The sequence below is a fragment of the Gymnoscopelus microlampas genome, assembly GCF_963454915.1.
Source record: "Gymnoscopelus microlampas genome assembly, chromosome: 14".
NCBI lineage: Eukaryota > Metazoa > Chordata > Actinopteri > Myctophiformes > Myctophidae > Gymnoscopelus > Gymnoscopelus microlampas.
The window spans coordinates 33,367,725-33,392,724 of NC_139951.1; the positions used below are offsets into that span (position 1 = coordinate 33,367,725).

Here is a 25,000-nt window from a genome sequence, read left to right on the forward strand (position 1 = left end):
GTTTCCTGTCAGCCTACTTTCACTGTCCCTCTCCAAATAAAGCTATAAAAAGCCCAAAAAAAAAATCTTAAAAAAATAATAAAAAAAAAGTGAATATCTTTCCGTGGTTTTGTCCGCTCCGAGGACGCTATTGTTAAATTAGTTTTGGTTAGTTTCGAAGGGGGAAGGGTGGACGGATACGTGAATCCCGCCCACTACATTTGATTGGGTAAAGCGCGGCCTGCTTCCTGATCTGAAGGCACACCCACTTGAAACCAATGCGCACGGGTTGTCAACACGGCTACCGACAGATTCCAACGCAGAGCAGAATCTGTTCTTGAGAGATTACGGAGGAGGAGGAGGGTAAATTGCTTTTATTGCTTCACCTGGCAGATGGCTGCTAAGATGGCTCAGAAGAAAGAAAGGAAGGGGGGGGCCGTTGAGGCTAAGTGTCTTGCCCAGGGACACTTCGACACACAGAGAGGGTGAGGGTCGAACCGGCAACCGTGTGACGGCTTTGTTCAAATGAAGCGTCACTGTGTGCACTAATCCACTGATAGTTAGCATAAACCCAGGCTAGCGGTGTAACTTATTACACTGTTTCTTAAGATCTGGTCCGGGGCTTACGGGTCGGTTACATTTGTACACTGTCAAGAGTTAAATTAACACCGATTTTACAGTGTAGATTGGGGTCTGAGAGATAAAAGAGAGGGGGGGGGGAAATAAAAAGATATCAAATGGTGTGGCCTAATGGGTTCTCAAAGTCCTGGGGTCCTTGAGGGAGTTCCAGGGGGTCCCCAGCTAAATGATGGATAGTTAGTAACCAAATGGACCCTTATGGGTCTGTAACTCTTAGAGTGCACAAATGGAATCAATGTTAAATTAACATTGATTTTACAATATAAATTGGGGTCCCGGAGATAGAAATGCCTTTAAATGGGGGTCAATAAGTGTCAATTTGGGGGTCCTTGACATGAAAAAGTTTGAGAACCACTGGCCTAATGCATGTCAAACTGGGGGTCCTTGAAGTTCAAAAGGTTGAGAACCAATTGACCTATTGGAAAGACCGTGGACCTCCACGAGTAAACCAATGGTTTGCCTTTTGACAACCCCGGTGCTGACCTGCTTGTGTGGATTTTCTGCGGGCCTTCTTAATGTCTTCTTCAGTCTTTTGGCTGAGTTTGATCTCCAGTTGTTGACTCTTCAGCTCCAGGTCCCTCTGCCTGTCTGCCAGAGCTTTACGTGCCTAATAGGGACATGAACAATAAAGTACAGTGTTAATAATAATAATTAAGAAAAATTATAACAATAATAACGGGGGGGAAAAAAATGTATACTGTATAATCTTTTAAATTAAAGGTAGGGTAAGTGATATTTTTGGGTTAAAACAAAAAGTATTTTGTTAAAAGGTTAAAGCACTATATTCTGATAGTAATCATTGCTATAGAGTGTTTGTTCAGTAACAGGAGTCTCCCCGTCTCCCCAGCTCTTTAATAAACGTTTTTTAAGCTTCATTTTTATAGTGTTCCAGTTCCAATTTTGTCTGCTCATTTCTTAGTGTCATCACTTCCAATTTCACTTGTTTAATCTATATCCTGATTGAGTTCTCTGTCCTGATTGGATAAAATTGGAAATTAAACAAAAATACATTTTCTGTTTTATAAAGAGCTGGAGAGACAAGGAGACTTGACTCCTTTTACTGAACAAACACTCTTTAGCAATGAGTACTATCAGAATATAGAGCTATTTAACACTTATTTTAACCAAAGAAAATCACTTACCCTACCTTTAAACAAGTTATTTTTGATATAATCTTGGTATATTTATACATAAAGATGTCTATTGACAACTTTTGTAAACACTATTAAACACAATTTGTATTTGCGAGTGTCTGCACCTGATCCTCATGCCAAAATCCCAAAATGTACCTGGAAATGTATTTATATCTATACATTTTACTGTTAATAAATTCTATTTCCGATGACTTACAAAATACCCTTGGGTGAGCAGTATACTTCCGTATAGACAAACACTGCAATGACAAATGAGCTACAAGGGGTGTTGCCAAAAAAAAGTGAATGTTACACACAGACGATCTATAATCTCTCCTGATCAATACGAGTTGATTAGCCCATTCAATCCGGGAAGTCGGGAACGCATCTCTGTCATTTTAGATTTCTTTGGCTATTCAAAAATAGCAGATCTACAAGCTCACAGCGTGGCACCGAGTGCAAAGAAGCAAAGAATTGAGTTAAAAATGTATATATATTCAAAGATTTGCACAAATGTTCAAGATTTTTCAGAAATAGCTGATCTACAAGCTCATAGCCACGCTATGAGCTTGTAGATCTGCAATTTTCTGAATAGCCATAATGGTTATAGGCTAAAAGCTAAAATCTAAAAGGACACAGACGCGTTCCCGGGTTGAACGCGTTAGTTCATGAGAGGGAGACGGCCCTTGTTATTAGTGCACAGATGATGGATGGTACTGGGACAGATCTGCGGTACCTCAGGCCTTCAGCCAATCACCTTTGATTATTTTTAGACATAGAAAACATTCCAGGGATGGGAAAACGGTCCTCTATTTAGGGGAAGAATTGTGGAATTTTAATTGCCAGCGAGAAGACTAGAAATGCTGGCGCCGCCGTTACACAAAATCTTATTGCAGTGGTTTTTCAGACTTTTATGGATGAGGGCCCCACTTGAAAATCTCCAAAGTGTTCCGTGGCCCACCCATCTGACCGCTTATCAAGTGGTCAGAATGGTGGGCCACATTCATTTTTGAGATCGATCAATCGATTGAGTTCTGGCTTAGCTCAATGGAACCAACATGGTATACTTTCACTTACTATTTATCGGTATATCAATGAAAACGACTTTTTTGAGTTTAACCCATTAAGACCTGGAACTGTCATTTTTAGATTTGAGCTAAAAGCATTATTTTACACTTTGGGCTATTAAAAAATAGCAGATATACAAGCTCATAGCGCGGCACCGAGTGCCGCGCTACGAGCTTGTAGATCTGCTATTTTTGAAAAATCGTGAAAATGTGTGCAAATCTTCTGAATATATATATTTTTAAAGCGAACATTTTAATTCAAATCTTTGCTTCTGGGGGGTCCCTGGAACAAGATATTTTGATGGGGATCTGCAGCCAAATACATATCATTTTGGGGGTCCTTGACATGAAAAATATTGAGCACCACTGATATAGAAACATACGTTTTTCAGAATACTGAGATTTAGGAGACGTGTAGAATCGGCTTCAGGTCTCAATGGGTTAAAAAAAAAGAAATATATTTTTGGGGCTTTTCTGCCTTTATTGATAGGACACAGTAGAGAGAGAGACAGGAAACGGGGAGTGACGCGCAGCAAAAGGTCTTCAGGCTCGGGAATCGAACCACCAGGGCCAGCGGCACCCCAAAATCTTAGGGGTTTTGCCAATCATTTGGGGGGGTCCACTTGTTGTACCGGTCCACAGGATGAGAATCACCGTCTTATTGCATGCATCGATCTAACTAGACCTTTAGTCATAAGCGTGTGGGTATGGACTCTACTGCAGTGGTTCTCAAACTTTTTCATGTCAAGGACCCCCAAATTGACACTTATCAGCCCGCGGACCCCCATTTGAAAAGATAAGCCAGGGACCCCAATAAGAGAAGGTTTTTACGGCTCTCTAGCAGTGATTCTCAATCATTGTAATTTAAGGACCCCCAGTTTGACATGCATTAGGGCTACAGACCCCCATTTAATGACATTTCTATCTCTGGGACCCCAATTCATATTGTAAAATCAATGTTAATCTAACTCTGAGAGTGTACAAATGGAACCAAATGGACCCTAACGGGTCCATTTGGTTCCATTTGTACACTCTCAGAGTTACAGAACCATAAGGGTCCATTTGGTTCCTGTCCATCATTTAGCTGGGGGACCCCCTGGAACCCCCCCAAGTACCCCTGGGGGTCCCCGGACCCCACTTTGAGAACCAACGCTCTACTGTACCTTCTCCACAGACGCATATCGGCCCACCAGCTGCTTCCGCAGGTCAGCTATGTGGTGGTCGAACCTCTTCATGTCCTTCTTGAAGTTGTCCCTGAACGACAACAAGGGCTTCTCCACCTCACTCTGGAGCTGCAGAATCCACACACAAAAAACACGTTATTATAAGCATTAAGTCATTAACCTGGAACTGTGTCAATTTTAGATTTGAGCTAAAAAGCATTATTTTACACTTTAGGCTATTCAAAAATAGCAGATATACAAGCTCATAGCGCGGCACCGAGTGCCGCGCTATGAGCTTGTAGATCTGCTATTTTTGAAAAATTGTGAAAATGTGTGCAAATCTTCTGAATATATATATTTTTAAAGCAAACATTTTTAACTCAAATCTTTGCTTCTGGGGGGTCCCTGGAACAAAATATTTTGATGGGGGTCCGCGGCCAAATACATATAATTTTGGGGGTCCTTGACATGAAAAAGTTTGAGCATCACTGATATAGAAACATACGTTTTTCAGAAAACTGTTGGGATTTAGGAGACATGTAGAATCGGCTTCAGGTCTCAATGGGTTAAGTCAACTGCAAATGAAAAGGCAAGCCAACGTGTATTTTTTTTTAGGGCTTTTGCTTCATTTGGGTTCAGGCAAACACCAAAATCTATTCTTTGTAATCCACAACAACGTGCTGTCAGTAAAAGCGTGGTCATTCTGACACAGCTGTCAGACATGATAGTGTAATATAAGTTTAGTCTCTTTTCTAAAATTAAGTAGCGCAAAGCTGACTTTGACTTTAACTGCATCTCTCTTTCATTCAGCTTATTAAGGCTGTCGTCTCGTCGGGATAGAAGTAGGAAGTAATGACTCCAAAAACTCATTATATATAGAATATATAGAACATACGAGGAAAACGTTTTGGCTTCAGAGTGAACGGTACACTCAAATTACATTTCGGACTTTTATTCAGTGACCCTCATCGTGTATCATATTCACTGTTCTTAGCCCATTGAGACGACCTGAAGCCGATTCTACATGTCTCCTAAATCTCAACAGTTTTCTGAAAAACCTATGTTTCTATATCAGTGGTGCTCAATCTTTTTCATGTCAAGGACCCCCAAAATTATATGTATTTGGCCGCGGACGCCCAATAAAAATATGATGTTCCAGGGACCCCCCAGAAGCAAAGATTTGAGTTAAAAATGTTCGCTTTAAAAATATATATATTCAAAGATTTGCACACATTTTCATGATTTTTCAAAAATAGCAGATCTACAAGCTCGTAGCGCGGCACTCGGTGCCGCGCTACGAGCTTGTATATCTGCTATTTTTGAATAGCCCAAAGTGTAAAATAATGCTTTTGAGCTCAAATCTAAAAATGACACAGTTCCAGGTCTTAATGGGTTCAAATGAATGTGCAGTCATCCCTGCCCCCCCTCCCTCCATTACACTGAGACTTCTGATAACAAAATACATCTGTGGAGGGGCAACCTCAGAGGCTGAACGACAGCACAAAGTCCAGATGCAAGTCACTGCTAGCCAGTGGTGGGAAAAGTACTCAAATGTTTTACTTAAGTAAAAGTATCAATACTGCAATGTAGAAGTACTCTGTTACAAGTAAAATAATTCAAAATTGAGTTGAGTAAAAGTATTGGTATCAAAATGTACTTAAAGTACCAAAAGTAAAATGTTTGAAAATAGCAGATCTACAAGCTGCGACACGTTGTGAGCTTGTAGATCGGCTATTTTCAAATAGCCTAGGTATAAAATAGGGCTAAAGTGCTTAATGTATGTTTTATATTATAATCATTTATATCTGCAAAGTAACTAGTACCTAAAGTGTTCAAATAATTGTAGTGGAGTAAAAGTACAACATTTGCCTCTGAGATGTAGTGGAGTTGGAAATACTCCAGTAAAGTAAAAGTACCTCAAAATTGTACTTAAGAACGGTACTTGAGTAAATGTACTTAGTTACTTTACACCACTGCTGCTAGCAATGCTTGGAAAAAAGCACTGTTAAGCTTCAGCGTCCAAGACGACCGTGATGAATGTGTGTCCACACACACACTCCAACTTCCAGCCCCCTCCCCCTCCCCCCCTCGCCCGCACGAAGAGCGATAGTTCCCGTCCATTCACGACCTTCCGTCTCCCTCTCCTCTCCCTCCCTAAAACTGGAGATGTGCTGCATGCCGCACATCTGCGCCTCTCCGTCTCCTCCAGAGAATTACGGGCGCTGACGTCGTTTCCTCTGTCGCCCCAGCTGTGCTCCTGACTCGCCCCCCCCCGCACCCCCCCCGTTCTCCCTCTGTCTTCCCGCGGAGACAAACTCATCGTCTCTTCTTTCATGTCACGTTTGGTTGCATCGCACCCCTTAAGACGAGTCTTAACCCATTGACACCTGAAACTGATTCTACATGTCTCCTAAAGCTCAACAGTATTCTGAAAAACCTATGTTTCTATATCAGTGGTGCTCAATCTTTTTCATGTCAAGGACGCCCAAAATGATATGTATTTGGCCGCGGACCCTCATCAAAATATTTAGTTCCAAGGACCCCCCCAGAAGCAAAGATTTGAGTGAAAAATGTTTGCTTTAGAAATATATATATTCAAAGATTTGCACACATTTTCACGATTTTTCAAAAATAGCAGATCTACAAGCTCGTAGCGCGGCACTCGGTGCCGCGCTATGAGCTTGTATATCTGCTATTTTTGAATAGCCCAAAATGTAAAATAAAGCTTTTTAGCTCAAATCTAAAAATGACACAGTTCCAGGTCTTAATGGGTTAATTGAGTGCGACCGAACCACAGAGCAGTGGCGGAAACTGAGCAACTACACTGTAAGTACATTTACTCTAAGTACTGGTACTCAAGTAGGCTACAGTTGTGAGGAACTTTTACTTACACTTGAGTATTTCCATTTTCAATACTGTGTCTCTTTCTATTCCACCACATCTCAGAGGCAAGTGCTTTCCTCCACTATCTGACTATCTGACAGCTTTAGTTACTTAGTTGGTTTGCAGATTTAGATTATTACTACAAAATATGCAAGGGATAATGCATGGGGAGGTAGTCATCATTGAAATTTAAAGCCCGACAGGGCGATTAACCACCGAGGTGGAGCCGAGGTGGTTAATTGCCCTGAAGGGCTGAAGGGCTCCCGCTTATTACACGGCTACTTAATAAATACATAAATACATTTACCCAAAAGTAACAACAAAACGAAGTATTTCCTTGCTTACGGCAATGAAAGTATTCCATAAGTATTGGGCTGGGCGGAGTTCGCCTCGCAAAAACAAATGACGAAATGGAAAAAAACTCGCCCCAAAACACACTCGCCCCCCATTCTATTTACTGCCGATTTGCCTGTAATACCGCCGGATTTGCCCCGGGGCGACTGTGTTTTGGGAAAAGCGTTTTGGTATTACCCCGTTGTTGTGCCACGATAAACAAGGAAGTGTAGAGGATCAAATAGAATGACTTTTCGGTCATTGTATCGTCTATTTCTCACTTCAAATGTTTTCAAAAACATTCTTGAGAGCAACGTTTAGTTGTAAATGACATGGTGTGTTTGTTTACATGGCTGTCATGTTAGATAAAGCATAAAACCAAGCAGCGCAGGTTGATATGAGCAGGTGTTCTGTAGTCTCTGATTACACAGTTTCCTCGTCGGTCTCACCGGTCATTATCATCGGTCATTATCCAGAAATAATGACCGATGACTGACCAATCAGAATCGAGCATTCAACCAAGCCGTGTAATAAAAGCCCCTGTTTACTCCCTAAATACTCCTCCTCTGCGTTGTAAGACCTTTGTGAGGCTCCCATTTATTTCACAGGCTTATCACAAGACAGAATGAGGCTATACGGATCGATATATAGATATATATGGACAGAATGTAAACGTAGGCATGGAGAGCAGAAAGGTTGCGGTTCATTTATTAACCCATTCAATCCGGGAACGTATCTCTGTCATTTTAGATTTCTTTGGCTATTAAAAAATAGCAGATCTACAAGCTCATAGCGCGGCACTCGGTGCCGCGCTATGAGCTTGTAGATCTGCTATTTTAGAAAAATCGTGAAAATGTGTGCAAATCGTTGTATATACATTTGTAAAAAATGTTTTTGTTCCAGGGACCTTGAACAAATTTGAGTTTTGAAATTTGAGATTTGAGTTACAAATGTTCGCTTTAAAAAATATATACATTCAAAGATTTGCACACATTTTCACGGTTTTTCAAAAATAGCAGATCTACGAGCTCGTAGCCAAAGTATAAAAAAAATGGTTTAAGTGGTAACACAGATTGCGTCCCCGGGTTTGAATGGGTTAAAAAGATTTAAACGCAGCGCAGGTACCTTTGAGGAGAACTTCAGGTGAACTTCTGCCTCGTCGGCGAGGCTTTGCTTCAGCTGGGTCCAGGCCTCCCCGAGGGTCCTGAGAACACATCACATGACATGACATGTGGGGGTTAGAGAGAGACACAGGGAGGGAGAGAGAGAGAGAGAGAGAGAGAGAGAGAGAGAGAGAGAGAGAGAGAGAGAGAGAGAGAGAGAGAATAGAAAGGAAAAGGGGGGAGAGTAGGAGAGGTGAGTGAGAGAAAGTGTGTGTGGGAGAATTTAGATAGCCAGCCGCACATCCACATCTCACACCAAGAAGACCACACAGACATTAAAGGAAGAGAGAGAGAGAGAGAGAGAGTGGGGGGGTACAGAGGAAAGAGAAGAGGGGAATTAGGGGGTCGTGCAGAGGAGGAGAAAAAAAGACAAGCTGGAGAGGTGGTAGGATGAATCCTATCACTCACTCACTCACTCACTCACTCACTCACACACACACACACACACACACACACACACACACACACACACACACACACACACACACACACACACACACACACACACACACACACACACACACACACACACACACACACACACACACACACACACACACACACACACACACACACAGGGTTCACCGGCGAGGCCAGTGCAAGAGTTCACAGATACACCAATAAGCAGTAAATCTGAGAGCCGAGCGGGGGGGGGGGGCCACAGTCAGTTCAGCCAATGATTAGGATGAGTGGGATACGAGATGCCTGTACAGTACAGTATGTCTCCTCTCAGCGCCATGACTTCAGCTTTCACAACAACGCACCGGGTGCAACACAGCACACTGTTGTTGTTCTGAAGATAAGCGCTGAAATGAAGTCACTTTGTTTAACTTAGCAGTCTTTCATCATGACTTATTCCCATCGTTACGCGGCACATCACACTGGACTGGAGAATTCAATCAGCGTTACCAAAGCAGATATGGACGTTGATATGGGATGAGGCTGGTATTGACCCACTCACGTGGTGGTTATTTTTGCTCTTACATCATACTCGGGTTGGAGGGGGGCAGGGGGGGGGGGGGGGGGGGTGCATCGAATAGACCAGTGGTTCTCAAAGTGGAGTCTGGCAGCAAAATGTGTTATATCGCATGAGTTTAACCACTTAAACCCTACATATTGATACTGTTCATCGGTTATTTGAAACACTATTTCAACAACGGTGATCAAGACACTAAGAACATCGACCTACTAGGCTGCCCTAGCGCTGGTCTAGAGGGGCGGGTTCAAAATCTCCGGAGAAAGAAAAATTCCGCGAGATCCCATTGGTTCACCGCTCTGTCCGTCAGCCTTAAACCTTGGTGGGCCCTTAACATTGTAATTGTTAAGTAGTTGTTACAAAACCGTTGTTTATATACCCGAAATCCGTCACAAACCCGCGAAAAAAGTATCAGAAACCACTAATAACCGTGTGCATGCGCGTTCATGCGCGTTCATGCGCGTTCATGCGCGCTGCGCGTTCATGAGGGCCCGCTGTGACCACCTCGCGTCGGGGCCTACTGTTGCCTCGTTACGCGACTGATCACAAAACTTGTATGGGGGTCCCTGGCACAAAATATTTTCCGATGGGAGGGTCCGCGGCCAAATAATACATATTCATCTGGGGTTCCTTGACATGGAAGACGTTTGAGAATTACTGTAATAGCCCCCCACTCACTGTATACCCTCAAGTCAAATCTCTCACTTGTTCATTTTGAGCGTTTGTGGGATATTTACTCAACAAGCCGAGGCGTACTAAAGGCAGCTCACTGCCAGGCAGCGAGCCCGAGCCGCGGCCGCAAGGCTGGGCTCTGGGGCTGACAATCTTTATGGCAGGTCACTTCAAAGGAGCCTCCTGAATGGGAGACATGTGTGGAATTCCCTTGGACTGACACCCAAAACATTCCTGACGCTGCTGGAGCGAGGTCTGGCACCTGCGCTGTAGTGCACACACACACACACACACACACACACACACACACACACACACACACACACACACACAGCAACACCAAAGGCCCGTCAGAAACAAGACTTGCACTAGATAGCGTTGCTGTCGTCGGGCAGAAACCTGGCATCTCCCCGTTTCATTTTGTTCTTTTTTTTTCCGTAAATGAATGCCCTACTTTGTCATGCTACAGTGTCACACAAAAGTAGCAAAAAAATTGCCGATCTACAAGGTCACGTGAGCTTGTAGATCGGCCATTTCCTAGTAATGTACTTAGTTACTTTACAACACTGTACATATTTAACCAATGAAAAGTATTAACGAGAGCTTGTGACTAAATAATAACTACGTGGGATGCATTGGAACATATAGGTTCTTTTTTCCCCCCATTTTCCTGAACAGTATATATTTTGGAACATACAAGGTTTCTACCCTGCAGTGACGATGGCCAACATGGGATTTGAGCTCATGGTCTGCTCTCTGCACCAAATCTTTATGGCAGGAAGTCAGGGAATCCTTTGTAGAGCAGAGATACCAAACCCAGGCCAGGTGAAACCAAACGATCACAGAAAGTGGGCTTATTTCCATCTTGAACAAATAATGAGAACCCTATAGCCTGCTTGTGTAACATGCAGGACTCAAAGCCATGACGACGCAGATCAATATTTAACCGCTGTAAGCCTGAATTACAGTAATACACTGTCACACGATGGTGTCATTTAGCTGTGAAAATAGCCGTTCTGCAAGCTCACAATGCATCGTATCACGGCGCATTGCGAGCTTGTAGATCTTCTATTTCCGCTGCGCAACACTGGCGTATGATGATGCACTAAATTAAATATTAAGGCCTAAAGTATTTGATCATTTTCCCTTATAATCACATGCCAAAAATAGGGATGGCACGGTTAAATAAATTACTGCCACAGCCTTTCTGTCTTAGAGCTAAATTCTAGTGCTTAAATTTTATATTTTTAACCACTTGAACCCCAGCATCCACATTCTGGTGGGGGAACACAAGCTGATCTACAAGCCTTACCCCTTATCCCCAGCCATATTTTACTATTTTAAAAAACATAGTTCAACTAGCCGATCTACATCGACACGTTGTGAGCTTGCAGATCGGCTATTTTAACTATTTCAAAAAATGTTTTTCAAAATAGTGAAAATTGGCCAAAACGTTTAGGGATAAGGGGTAAAGGCGACACGCAAGATAGGGCCCTTGGTGTTAATCCATCGAAACCGAGAAAGCATCCTTTCTCTCCAATGCTCTATTCAACAGAATATAGAGCACATGATTGGTAGCATTAAATCATTAAGACCGGGGACGCATCTGTGTCATTTTAGATAATCTTTGGCTATTCAAAAATAGCAGATCTACAAGCTCGTAGATCTGCTATTTTTGAAAAATCTTGAAAAATGTGTGCAAATCTTTGAATATTTATATATATTTTTAAAGCGAACATTTGTAACTCAAATCTTTGCTTCTGGGGGGTCCCTGCTGGAACTAAATATTTTGAGATGGGGGTCCGCGCGCGGCCAAATACATATCATTTTGGGGGTCCTTGAAAAGAAAAAGTTTGAGCACCACTGATATAGTAACTAAAAGTTTTTCAGAAAACTGTTATAGGATTTAGAAGACATTTTTGTAGAATCGGCCTCAGGTCTTAATGGGTTAAAAAAAAGAACAGAGTGGTCACATGTCTCCCAGCCCCGGAACACACCACCACTACCAAACAAATGGTAAATTCAGGAATGTACGGCCTAGTTCTGGGCTGGGCTGGTGCTGGATGGACGGACGGTAGGAACTGACCAACAAAACAGTGATTGTCCCGGCACTGACAACAGCACTGGCCTGACCAGGGAGCATAATAACAGTATTGTGTTGCACTCTTCTGGGTGTGGGTAGTCAGAACTGGCTGGCATAATGAAGATTCTATATGGAACAATTCCTGTTTCATCCCACTCTCTGCCCCTTCTATTTACAATACTATATCGTCGCCGTCGTGGTGGAAACCTTGTATGTCTACGAGGGTTACTTTTCAGGAAATGGCAAAAATAGAACCTGTGTTTCAATGGCTCCAGTGTATAGTTAATAGAGGGTTACTACACATTTTCCATTTTGAAACTCCATACTTTTGCAGACTCAAATTTCCGGAATTTTCCGTCGATTCTTCAGACCAGATTTTACATACAAGTATAAATAGCTACACATGTAGATGCTTATTGTGTACATAAATAGTTTTATCCTTTACTCCTACTGTACTGTATGTTACATACTGACTATGTATAGCCTACTATTATGTTGCCAAATAATTGCTCATACAAATCAAGTAAGCACTGCTTTATAAATGAGTACTTCGTTGTATGGCTGTTTTTTAGAGAAATTATTTGAAAATTGTTGAAATTCTTCGCCTATAATAACATGCGCAAAATAGGGACGCCACATTGAAGGTGATTAACACTAAACCCAGGCAATGCTAAAACAGAGCAATGTTATTGAGATTTTGTTGTGTAAACTTTAAGTAACTGTATCCCTTCAACCCCTACAGTATAACAGAAGGGATGTTCATGTACAATTCACCAGTGAACTAGAAAGGAGAACTAAAGTCCATTGACTTTGCTTTATTGGCTGTTAGATGAGGTAAATCATACTTGTAAACACAGTTTAACAAGTTGCTATAAACAAAGTCACTCCTACACAGACAGTTTGACGGTGCAACGCTACCATTATACTCATTAATGTCCCATGACCTATTTCATCAAAATATATATATTATTGTCCCCTCCTTTTTTTTGGGTCTCTTTTATAAATAATTAATTGTGAAAAAAACACTGTGTCTGTGCAGCACAGCCTATTCACAGTGTCTATTGAAACTAACGTAGTCATAAAGGAAACGATAACGAAGCCATAAAAAAGGTATCGTTTCCTTTAGCCTTAGACTGTCAGATAGATCTATTTGATCAATTTTGACATTTGTGTATCTATGACAGCCTTGGACACTTTCCCAAATATCATTTGGAGTTCCGTGTTTAATAAGGCCCGTACATCTCCATGAATTTGTATATTTATGGTGATGTTCGGGCCTTAAATATGTTAACTCCAAACACTATTTGGGGAAGTGTCCAAGGCTGTCATAGATACTCAATTGTCAGAATCAATAAAAATCAATGTATGAAGGTCTTGATCCAAGGCCAGGTTTCCTTATGCAGAAAAGATAGCCTGTTTACTGTTACTGATAATTACATGACTGCATGAATGTTCAAACAAGTTTTGGATTATTTGTGATGCTATGTATATGCAATTCTGCACTACTCTCGTTTCTTTTTCCATAATTATCTAGACCTGGAAATTACTCAAATTAAATTCCATACTTTTCCATACTCTCCATACAGGAACCCTGTTAATATTTAGTCACAAGCTCTCGCTAATACTTTTCATTGGTTCAAAATCCACACACTTGACCACTTTCACTTCCAAAATTGCTCACAACTCTTCGCATCGTGAAGTGTTCTGAGCTTGTAGATCGACATTTTTTGCTAATTTTGTGCGACACTGCATTAATTTACGACAAAAACATAACAAGTTTAAAATATGGAGAGATGAGGTTTCTGCCTGACAGCAATACGGTCTACTGTACTAGTGCAGGGACATGATGAAGGTCTGTCTAGGGGCATTTGAATGACGTGGCTGAATTATGATTCCGAATTACATTGCCTTTATTTTTGGACATTACAGCATGTTTCCAATCGCTGAAGCTATTAATCGTGGAGTCTCACAATTACGTTTTGTATTTCTAGATGATGCTTCGGGGGCGGCATGTGGCAGCCTACATTAAAAAAACAGTTCACAACGAGCTCACAGATCGGCTATGTTCAGTGTGTGGAACACACAATCAGGGCTTATGAATCACTGTGTCTTCCTTTTTGGACCTCTTTTATCCTCTGGGCTCTGCTTTCCTTCCCATGTCCTGTCCTGTGCCCCATCAGAGCCCCATGTCTCAGACAAAGAGGTCTGGTCCCAGCGTGAGATCAAACTCTGCTGCCAGGCTGAGGAGAAAGGAGGAGTGTCTGGCCTTCTTTTCCCCTCCAGTTCTCTGCAGGGCACCCCCCCCCCCCCCCCCCCCCCCCCACACACACACACACACACACACACACACACACACACACACACACACACACACACACACACACACACACCATCAGCCCAACACAGCAAAATCCTGACAGTCACTCTAAACTCTGAGAGCTGAATCAACTCTCAGAGTTCAAACCACTCTTCGCTCTGCAACAAAACGGTCTGTCTCTTCAAATCTCATTCCATCCCACCTTCTCTCTCTCTCTCTCTCTCTCTCTCTCTCTCTCTCTCTTTCTCTAATGGGTGAAGCATGCCGCAGAGGGGTTGAGATCAAAGTAAGCGGTGATTTACAGGAGGGCCATACTGTTTCACAGCATTGCTGACAGGGCCTCCAGAACCCAGACTGGCATTATTTAGGATATCTTCTCGCCTGGCTGGCCAGCTGAACGAATGAATGACTGGCAGGCTGGCCGGCTGATTGGCCGCCTAATTGGCTGGTTTGGTTCACTAGATGGCTGGCTTGCTGACACTGTTATTATTTTTCCTGGATAGCCGGGTTGTTTGGTTGACTATACCCAAAAGACAACACTCAGACACCAAAGTGAATTCATTACCAGGCTGCACTGTTGACCAACCAAACCACCTATATATATATTTGACTTAAACTACATTAATCCCGGCATCCCTATTGGCAATGCGATGCATTGTGAGCTTGTATTATGAATCATTTTGACCCATGTTGTGCATTCTAAGGGGTTTCATTGAGCTGTACACACAAGTTGTGCACTACATTTTCATATGTCCCTTGGATCGCCCGGCCAAGCCAGAGGCAACGTTAAGGAATCGAACCCCCAGGCTCCACAGTGGCAGAAACTTTAAACACTGCGACACCTAGATGCCCCCAATGCATAAGTTACTTCATTGCCAAATAAATAAGTTAGACTGGATGAATCCCCATGACAACTATTTATCAAAACCCCTAAAGACACAAAAAAAAGTGTTGATATTGTGGAAATTCTGATGAAGCACTTCAGATATGTGTCGACACAGACAGAATTTCTGATCTTGTGCCACCTCCTCCTTCCGTCCAGCCATGTGCCAACATATAGTGACACATTTCTATAGTGACAATGGTTCCTCTTTATCCTGGAGGTGCTAGAGGGAAGAAATGACACTCACCCTTCTTCTTGACTTGCTAGAGGGATCTGGGAGAGCTTGGAGAGATTCTTGGCATATTCCTCTTCTATTTTTATCCTATTAGGGAAGTAGAGAGTTTTATTGTGACATGCAGGCTTCTCAACAACACACTTCTCTGCCTCTATCCATCTATCTACATTTCCCTCTGTTGTGCAACAGAGTGATGCACATTGATGAAAAATAAGGAAGAGAGTTTGTCTAACTGAAGGCTTGAGCCGTACGGTTTGCATGGCAACCCGAGCAAAACAACGAGAAAACAGGAAGCTTCTAAAAAAAGGCTGATTGAAAAGCTGACATGATTCACGTGAACCATGCACGCACGCACGTGCGCTCGCGCACACACACACACACACACACACACACACACACACACACACACACACACACACACACACACACACACACACACACACACACACACACACACACACACACACACACACACACACACACACACACACACACACACACACACACACACACACACACAAGTATTACTATACTTGTGAGGACATCAACATTTTAGGAGGCCGATTTTATGATTGGTTTATGATTTCTTTGGGGCATTTTTAACCGCAAGTCTAAAGCCGAAAAATAGCAGATCTACAAGCTCACAACGTGTCGCAGCGAGCTTGTAGATCGTCTATTTTCTGGTGTTTGACATTGCCGCACAACTAAGTATAAAATAGGGGAAAATCTAACCCCAGCTCCCTAAAACAAACACACCTCTAAATATCTAATGCCGAACCCTCTATTTCTCATATTCTACTATACTTGTGGGGACGTTTGGGCCTCACAAGTATAGTAATACAAACACACACACACACACACACACACCTTTCACCGTGAGGTATATTTTTCACTGGTATCCTTCTAGGGACGTTTTTTGGTCCACAAACAGTGTGCAAACACCCCAAACTCATCTGTTTTCTTACCTCTCTCTGATGAACTCAGCCATCTCTTTCTGCATTTGCTTTCCCTTGAGCTGCTTCTGCAGTAGAACCTCAAATCCGGTGACGCAACCATTCCCCTGAGGATCCCTCTTATCGGTCTGCAAATCATTAATAACACCAAATTAACACACTGATTAAAAAAAAACACGAGAAAGTGTTGCATCGCCGTGCAACACAGTTGTCAGAAAGTTGGGAGTCAGACTTAACCCATTTAGACCGGGAAAGAATCTGTGTCATCTTTTGGATTTCTTTGGCTATTCAAAAATAGCAGATCTACAAGCTCATAGCGCGGCACCGAGTGCCGCGCTATGAGCTTGTAGATCTGCTGTTTTTGAAAAATCGTGAAAATTTGTGTAAATCTTTGAATATATATATATATATATATATTTAAAGCAAACATTTGTAACTCAATTCTTTGCTTCTGGGAATTCTACAAATCTCTTGTAAATTCTAACAGTTCTCAGAAAAAACTTATGTTGCTATATGAGTGGTTCTCAAACTTTTCCATGTCAAGGACCACCCAAAATGATATGGATTTGGCCGCGGACCCCCCATCTCAAAATATTTAGTTCCAGGGACCCCCAGAAGCAAAGATCAGAGTTAAAAACTTTCGTTTTAAAACATATATTCAAAAGATTTGCACAAAGTTTCCAAGATTAAAAAATAATAATAGCAGATCTACAAGCCCATAGCGTGGCACTCGGTGCCGCGCTATGAGCTTGTAGATCTGCTATTTTTGAATAGCCCAAAGAAATCTTAAAAAATGACACACAGATGCGTTCCCGGTCTTCAAGGGATAATCAGGTCTCAATTGACACCCGAGCCTGGTGTTGCGTAACTGCGAGGTATTAGGGAGCTGCGTGGTTCATAATAAAAACATGATCCTGTATGTTTCAGTGTTAAACTGCCGTTCCCAGGCTTGGGCGTACAACACATCTACTTTACAAGCGTTTCCGCTGTGTTGTTGTCACCTCGGTGAGTATAGCGCTGGTGCGTGTTAGTGCCGGACACTGTCTGCACCTGGATGAGATTGCCACTAAGAGCGGGGGACGTCTAACCTATTAAGACCTGGAACGCATCTGGGTCACTTTTTCATTTGAGCTAAAAAAAAAAAGCATTATTTTACACTTTGGCTATGCAAAAATAGCAGATATACAAGCTTGTAGATATGCTATTTTTGAAAAATCGTGAAATTGTGTGCAAATCTTTGAATATATATTGTTTAAAGCGAACATTTCTAAATCTATTCTTTGCTTCTGGGGGGTCCCTGGAACAAGACATTTTGAGATGGGGGTCGGCGGCCAAATACATATCATTTTGGGGCTCCTTGACATGAACACGTTTGAGCACCACTGATATAGAAACATACGTTTTTTTAAGAACACTGTTGGGATTTAGAAGACCTTTGTAGAATCGGCTTCAGGTCTTAATGGGCTAAACACAGGCCCAGCAGATGCTGGCGCCCCCATGCAGGGGTCTCAACGAGGGGTACATGTAATGTACTCCTCTACAGCTCCATGCATGTAAAAAGCCGATCCCCCCATTCTCAGTACGCAGCGGTGTCATTTTCCCAGTGTGTGCCGTGGCGGAAGAAGTATACTCAATGTTTTACTTAAGTGAACGTAGCAATACCGCAATATAAAAGTACTCTGTTACACTCTGAATACCTATGTTCAAATTATTCGACTTGAGCAAAAAGTACAAAAGTATTGGCATCAACGCATACTTTACGGTACCAAAGTAAAAGTACTCGAATGTTTCAAAAATCTTTCAGCAGATCTACGTACAAGCTCACAACGCGTCGCACCCATAGAGGTATAATATAACTAGAGGGCGGATTGCCCCACCCCCAGCTATCATTTCAATGAATGGGCTCAGTGGCGTTTTGAAGCACCCGGAAGCCTGCCGGAAGTAGAATTATTGAGTGGTTTTTGGTCACACATAGAGTCATGAGCATGCGCACTAGTGTCCTTTTTGCGTTCTACGGCAGCCCGTGTGTCAAGGATTGAACGCGAGATATTTATTAAATACACTCGAGATGCATATTTATATGTAAATGCATATGTATTTATGTATAATATGTTTACATATTTATATATATAAATATCTCTCAGTATGTTTTGCTCGTGTATGTATTTATCCCGGCCTGCAGTTCCAGCTCTGGCCACTGGGGTGGCGGCTTCAATGTTTCTTAGCAACTCTGGGGGCTTGGTCGCACCACGTTGTGAGCGTTATAAAATAGGGCTTAAGTGGTTAATGTATGTTTTGTATTATAATCCTACTGTATATTGAAATTGGCTTAAGGGAGGACGGGCCGGCCGTTGGGCTGGCGGGCGGGCGGGCCTCTGACGTCACGCTCATGTCACCATGACTCAGCCATAACCTTATAAGGACTTCCCAATGCAGCTACGCCCAAATATGTGAGTGGGTTGTCTAACCTCAATGGCAACCTCATGCATGTCCATATATGGGCATATACTGATGACATCAGGGATCTACATATATGGGCACAAAAGGGACAAGGACTGACAGATGCAGAGATCTCCTTATATGGGAATATCAGTCGGATCGGCGGTGACTAGTAACTAAAGTTTTCAAATAATTGTAGTGGAGTAAAAAGTACAACATTTGCCTCTGCGATGTGATGGAGTAGAAGTTAAAGTACTGACAATTGGAAATACTCAAGTAAAGTAACCTTAAAATTGTACTTAAGTACAGTCCTTGAGTACTTAGTTGCTTTCCACTACTGCCAGTGTGCCATGGGGTCAGTGTGAGCAGAGAGCATATGCAGTACACAGTAAAACCCAACCAGTGTACAACTGGTTAAATTAACTGTGTGGAAAAAGCAGTGGAAAAATAATGCTGATGTCTGCGTGTTTATTTATTATCTGATTATTGATAATTTCATTACCCAGAAGTAATCACAGTAGCTCCATTCATCCGGCTTCAACAGCGGCTGTTCGGGCATGCTCATGGGGAGGGGGAACGTCACACAGTTAATCTGTGGAGAAGAGGAAGTGTGTGAGACACAGAGAGAGAGAGAGAGAGAGAGAGAGAGAGAGAGAGAGAGAGAGAGAGAGAGAGAGAGAGAGAGAGAGAGACAGAGAGAGAGAGAGAGAGAGAGAGAGAGAGAGAGAGAGGCATGTCACAAACTGAGGGAAATATAAGCAAACAACACTCAATGTGACTATTATCTTGACACTGACTACATCTTGACACACACACACACACACACACACACACACACACAGTTCGAGGATGTATATTTGGACCATTATGACAGTATTTGCATATTGTATTACCGTATATAAGTTCATGTTTTATTTGTATATTTGATATTGTTTTCTGCTGTATGAGAGAGAAGTCACAAAAGCACAGAAGAGATAGATTAAAATGGATTCAGGAGCAGTTGGATGGCAGTGGATTACAGCATCTCCAGTGATAAATTCCCCTTGTATTTCCACAGCATGCAGTACTGCAGAGTATGTGTGAAGTGATACAAAGTTAAAAATTGAAAGGTACACTGTTTGTTGACTGACATCAATACTTGGTGCAATACAATGGCTGCCAAGCCGTGTCTACAACAATGAATAACAACACACGCGTGTGTGTGTGTGTGTGTGTGTGTGTGTGTGTGTGTGTGTGTGTGTGTGTGTGTGTGTGTGTGTGTGTGTGTGTGCGCGCACTGGCACGCATGCATATACGTACACACACACGTCACATCCGCAATTCAAGTAGTTCTGCCCTCAGTTGCTCTGGCAACAATTATTTGCACATCTTTGCACCTCCATGAATGAACAAAAGTGACGGCGACATTTTCTCTAAACTCAAGTCAAACATTCACTCTATAGTCACAACAAACCCTGTGTCTTTGTTGCCAAGCCTGTGGTGGATACAAGCCTTCTTTAGCTCTGACCCCTGGGTCATATCACACTCTCTGGAGGGCTAACAGCAGAGGTTCTCAAACATTTTCATGTCAAAGACCCTCAAAATGAGATGTAATTGACCGTGGACCCCCATCTATACAAAAAAAATGTATGCCAGGGACCCCCATAAGAGAAGATTTGTATTTTTTTTTTAAATAGCCGAAAAATAAAACAGGGCTTAAAGTTATTTTATAACTAATTTTGCTGCAGTTCCTCACCACATGGAACGCCATCAAGGACCCCTGGGGGTCCCTGGACCCCACTTTAAGAAGCAGCGGTCTACACAGTACCTTGGCCCGTTAAGAGTGAGAATGCTCTAAATATCTGTGTGCAGGAACAGTTAACCGTGTGTTCCAGCCTCTCCCGGCAGTAGCAGGGTACAGTAGATGTTAACCCATTCAATCCGGGAACGCATCTGTGTGTGTCACATTCGATTTCTTTGGCTATTCAAAAATAGCAGATCTACAAGCTCATTGCGCCGCGCTATGAGCTTGTAGATCTGCTATTTAAAAAAAATATATATTTTTAAATATATATATATATATACATTTTTAACTAAAATCTTTGCTTCTGGGGGTCCCTGGAACAAAATATTTTGGGATGGGGGGGTCCGTGGACAAATACATAACATTTTGGGGGTCCTTGACATGAAAAAAAACCTGTTAGGATTTAGAAGACATTAGAATTACCAGAAGCAAAGATTTGTGTTAAAAATGTTCGCTTTAAAAAACACATAGGCTTACATTCAAAGACTTTCACGATAAAAACAAATACATAGCAGATCTACAAGCTCGTAGCTATGAGCTTGTATATTTGTTATTTTTGAATAATACCAAAGTATAAAATAATGGTTATTGCTAAATAAATCTATTCCCAATTCCTGGATTGAATGGGTTATATCTGCTGGTGTATCGGCTGGTAAGCGCGACACCCCGCTCTGATCTCCTGAGCTCTGTGCTGGTGGGGTAACACTCCGCCTGAGGGGCTCTGCACACCACGGGAAGGAGGGCAGAGCAGTGCTGATTTTGACAGCACATTTTTTATTTGGTTTTAGTCATAGTCTTTTGAATAAAATTCCATTCAGTTTTTTTCATATTTTAGTCATCTGAAATGTTTTAGTGTTTAGTCTAGTTTCAGTCGAAATATCATAATATTTTAGTCGACTACAGTCGATTTAGTCGACTAAAATGTGTTTTGGCGGTGCCTTGATGGCGCCGTAATGGCTGATTTTACACTCGGTTGCGTGCTGAAAATAGCAGATCTACAAGCTCACAACGCGTCGCGCTGCGACGCGTTGTGAGCTTGTAGATCTGCTATTTTCAGAGCGCAACACCCCGAGCGCAACCAAACATAAAGTGACTTGTCTTTTAGTTCTACTGGATCTCTTCTCCACAAGTCCCTCCCTAACATCGTTTTTATTTGTTGACGAAATTGTCAATATTTAGTCTAGTTTTAGTCACCATAGCTTAGTTTTTAATTAGTTTTCGTCAGTGAAAAAAAGGTAGTTGATGAAAAATGTTTGGCGCAGAGATGTGCTGCAAGGTAACTGCTGGGCTCCGCTTTGGCTATACACTTAGGTCAACTGTGATAAGTTTCTTTATATACATACAGTACAGTACAGTACGCACAAGCTGCGGGATGAAAATGTGCACGGCACAGTACGCATGCATTAAAGTATAGGTGGATATGTGGGCGGACAGCCACACGCGCGCGCACACACACACACACAGCAGCATTAAACTGTGCGTGTGAGTGTGTTATAATTTCTAATGTATAAAAGGGACAGGGCAGAGAAAAAAAAGGAAGGAGGAGGGTAAGGGTGGAGGGAGGGAGGGAGAGAGAGAGAGAGAGAGAGAGAGAGAGAGAGAGAGAGAGAGAGAGAGAGAGAGAGAGAGAGAGAGAGAGAGATGGAAGGGGGCATGATTCAACAATGAGAGCGTTATCTTCTTTCATATTCAATCCAATTAACCTCAGGAGGTAAACAAGGCTCAGTGAGGACACGCTGTTTATTTAAAAGCAGAAAAAAAGAAAAGCCTTTAACCAAGAGATTCGGTCACACTACACTACCATCACACGAGTGGACCAACGTTGTTCAAAGAGAGACCTGCTGGCTTCAAAAATGTTCTCTAATTTCTCTGGAGGAGAACTGAACGTTTGGGTTCCTCTCAGGAGCCACAACCTGATACCTAGAGGCGCAGGCTTTAGATTGGACATTGTCCCAACAAGAAAACATTAAGCTAATCTATGTATCATTGAATCTTAACCCATTAAGCCCTGAGGCCGATTCTAAAAAAATGTTTTCTAAATCCTAACAGTTTTTTGAAAATGATGTAAAAAATATTCTTTTCACGATTTTTTCAAAAAACAGCAGATCTACAAGCTCATAGCGCGGCACTCGGTGCCGCGCTATGAGCTTGTATATCTGCTATTTTTGAATAGCCAAAAGAATTCTAAAATGACAGATGCGTTCCAGGTCTTAAAGATGGAGTGCCATGATATTTTTCAACCCTAAAACCTGATCATAAGGTATTATTATTATGTAAGGATTTTTTTCAAAAAAAAAAAGTGTACAGAAATTGTTAAAAAAAATGTTTTTATGTGGACACGCCTCCAGTTCATTAAGTATGCCTGGTTCTCACCTTAGCACCTCCTCCACCACCTTAGCACCACCCACCTGTCCTAGTCCCTCCTCCTCCTCATGCCCACACCTGTTGTGTTATGATAATGAGGGGGAGGGTATGTGTTTTGGGGGCTCTGTGATGTCACAATGCCCCTGTTTTTGGATTGGCACGTTTGACTCTCAAGGTTTCAGCCTCCAGGAAAAAACTCCAAATAGTCAGTGAAGACATGAAACACCATAAAACCACCAGCGGGGGCCTTAATGAAGTTCTATCAACCTCATAGACACATGAAAAACAGAAAAAGTGCAAAACCATGGCACCACCTCTTTAATGGGCTAATGCTGCGTTCTCACTGGCAGCTACAAAAGACACAAGCGACCATTCTTTTTCAATGGAAGCGCAGCGACATGAAGATATACAAAAGATACATCCGTTTGCAGCTGCTACAACAGCTACAACAGCTTCAAAGCTCCAAAAAAACAAACAAAGCAGCTACAAAGATACAGAGCTAGAAATATGCTATGTGGGGACTGGACCGCTGGCGTGGCGTAGCGGCGGCGGTCCAGGCACCTATATAGGCTCAATGTAGCCTGACAGCACGTCGCGGGTCCGACTCCCGAACCACCATTCCACTCCACCATTTCCTGTCAGCCTATACTGTCCTGTCAAATAAAGGCATAAAAGCCCCAAAATATATCTTAAGACCTGTAACGTATATGTGATTTTAGAATTCTTTGGCTATTCAAAAATAGCAGATCTACAAGCTCATAGCGCGGCACCGAGTGCCGCGCTATGAGCTTGTAGATCTGCTATTTTTGAAAAAACGTGAAAACATTTTTTTTACATCATTTTCAAAAAACTGTTAGGATTTAGAAAACATTTTTTAGAATCGGCCTCAGGGCTTAATGGGTTAAAAAAATAAATATGCTATGTATCTTTATATCTTTGGTCTGCCAGTGTTAACACAGCATTATACCTTTTCGATCCGGGACAGCATCTGTGTCATTTTAGATGTTGCTGCTATATATACAGTAGCGACATTCTTTTATATATAAAAATATGTTAGGGTTTAGAAGGCGTATTTAGAATCGGCCTCAGGTCTAAATGGGTGAGGAATACCTTACAGAGCTTTTGCATACACACACACACACACACACACACACACACACACACACACACACACACACACACACACACACACACACACACACACACACACACACACACACACACACACACACACACACACACACACACACACAGGCTTCTAGAAGGATCTATGACTTTCAACGACCTATGTCAACTGACCTTTTTAACCTGTACTGGATAACATGGCCACACTGACTTCAGCTCGCTAAAGTATATTCTATTACAAACATCTGTCTCTCTATCAATAGCATCCCCTGGTTGCTATGGAAGCAGAGAAGAGAGGTGTGCCCCCCCCCCCCCCCCCCCCCCCCCGTCCAGCGTGCGCGCGCACACACACACACACACACACACACACACACACACACACACACACACACACACACACACACACACACACACACACACACACACAGTATTCTACTGTAAAGTGCTTAATTTAAAATGTGGGCGACAGAAAACTAAACACGCTAATGATGGTGAAAGAATCAAGAGTTACAGTGAAATAGAGAGAGAGAGAGAGAGCGAGAGAGAGAGATACTGGGAGACAGAGAGAGAGAGAGAAAGAAAGAGATAGACCCTGATCGAGATAAGGAAAAAAAAAACTCCATAACCGCAAAACATGAATAATCATCATCGTTATCATAAACTATGTGTATAACACATTTCATACAAAGTGCTAGGTTAGACAAAAAAAAAACTAAAACCAAGAGCATTGCATTAAAAAAAAGCATTATTGCATAAACAAATCAATATGAAAATAAAATGAAATAAAATGCCTTAAAATAGTGAGAGTTA

At 42.2% G+C, this 25,000-nt stretch overlaps 1 protein-coding gene across 4 annotated transcripts in view; it reads right to left on the reverse strand.

Moving 5' to 3' along the window:
- Positions 1-25,000, reverse strand: part of gas7b (growth arrest-specific 7b) — a 76,086-nt gene that overhangs the window by 11,627 nt on the left and 39,459 nt on the right. For all 4 annotated transcript variants that reach the window (XM_084077876.1, XM_084077875.1, XM_084077877.1 and 1 more), the window contains 6 exons: positions 19,421-19,510; positions 16,492-16,607; positions 15,539-15,613; positions 8,323-8,401; positions 3,982-4,110; positions 1,102-1,225 (listed from right to left, as the gene is read on the reverse strand). In XM_084077876.1, the coding sequence (XP_083934002.1) occupies positions 1,102-1,225; positions 3,982-4,110; positions 8,323-8,401; positions 15,539-15,613; positions 16,492-16,607; positions 19,421-19,510 (613 nt within the window). The remainder of the gene's footprint in view (positions 1-1,101; positions 1,226-3,981; positions 4,111-8,322; positions 8,402-15,538; positions 15,614-16,491; positions 16,608-19,420; positions 19,511-25,000) is intronic.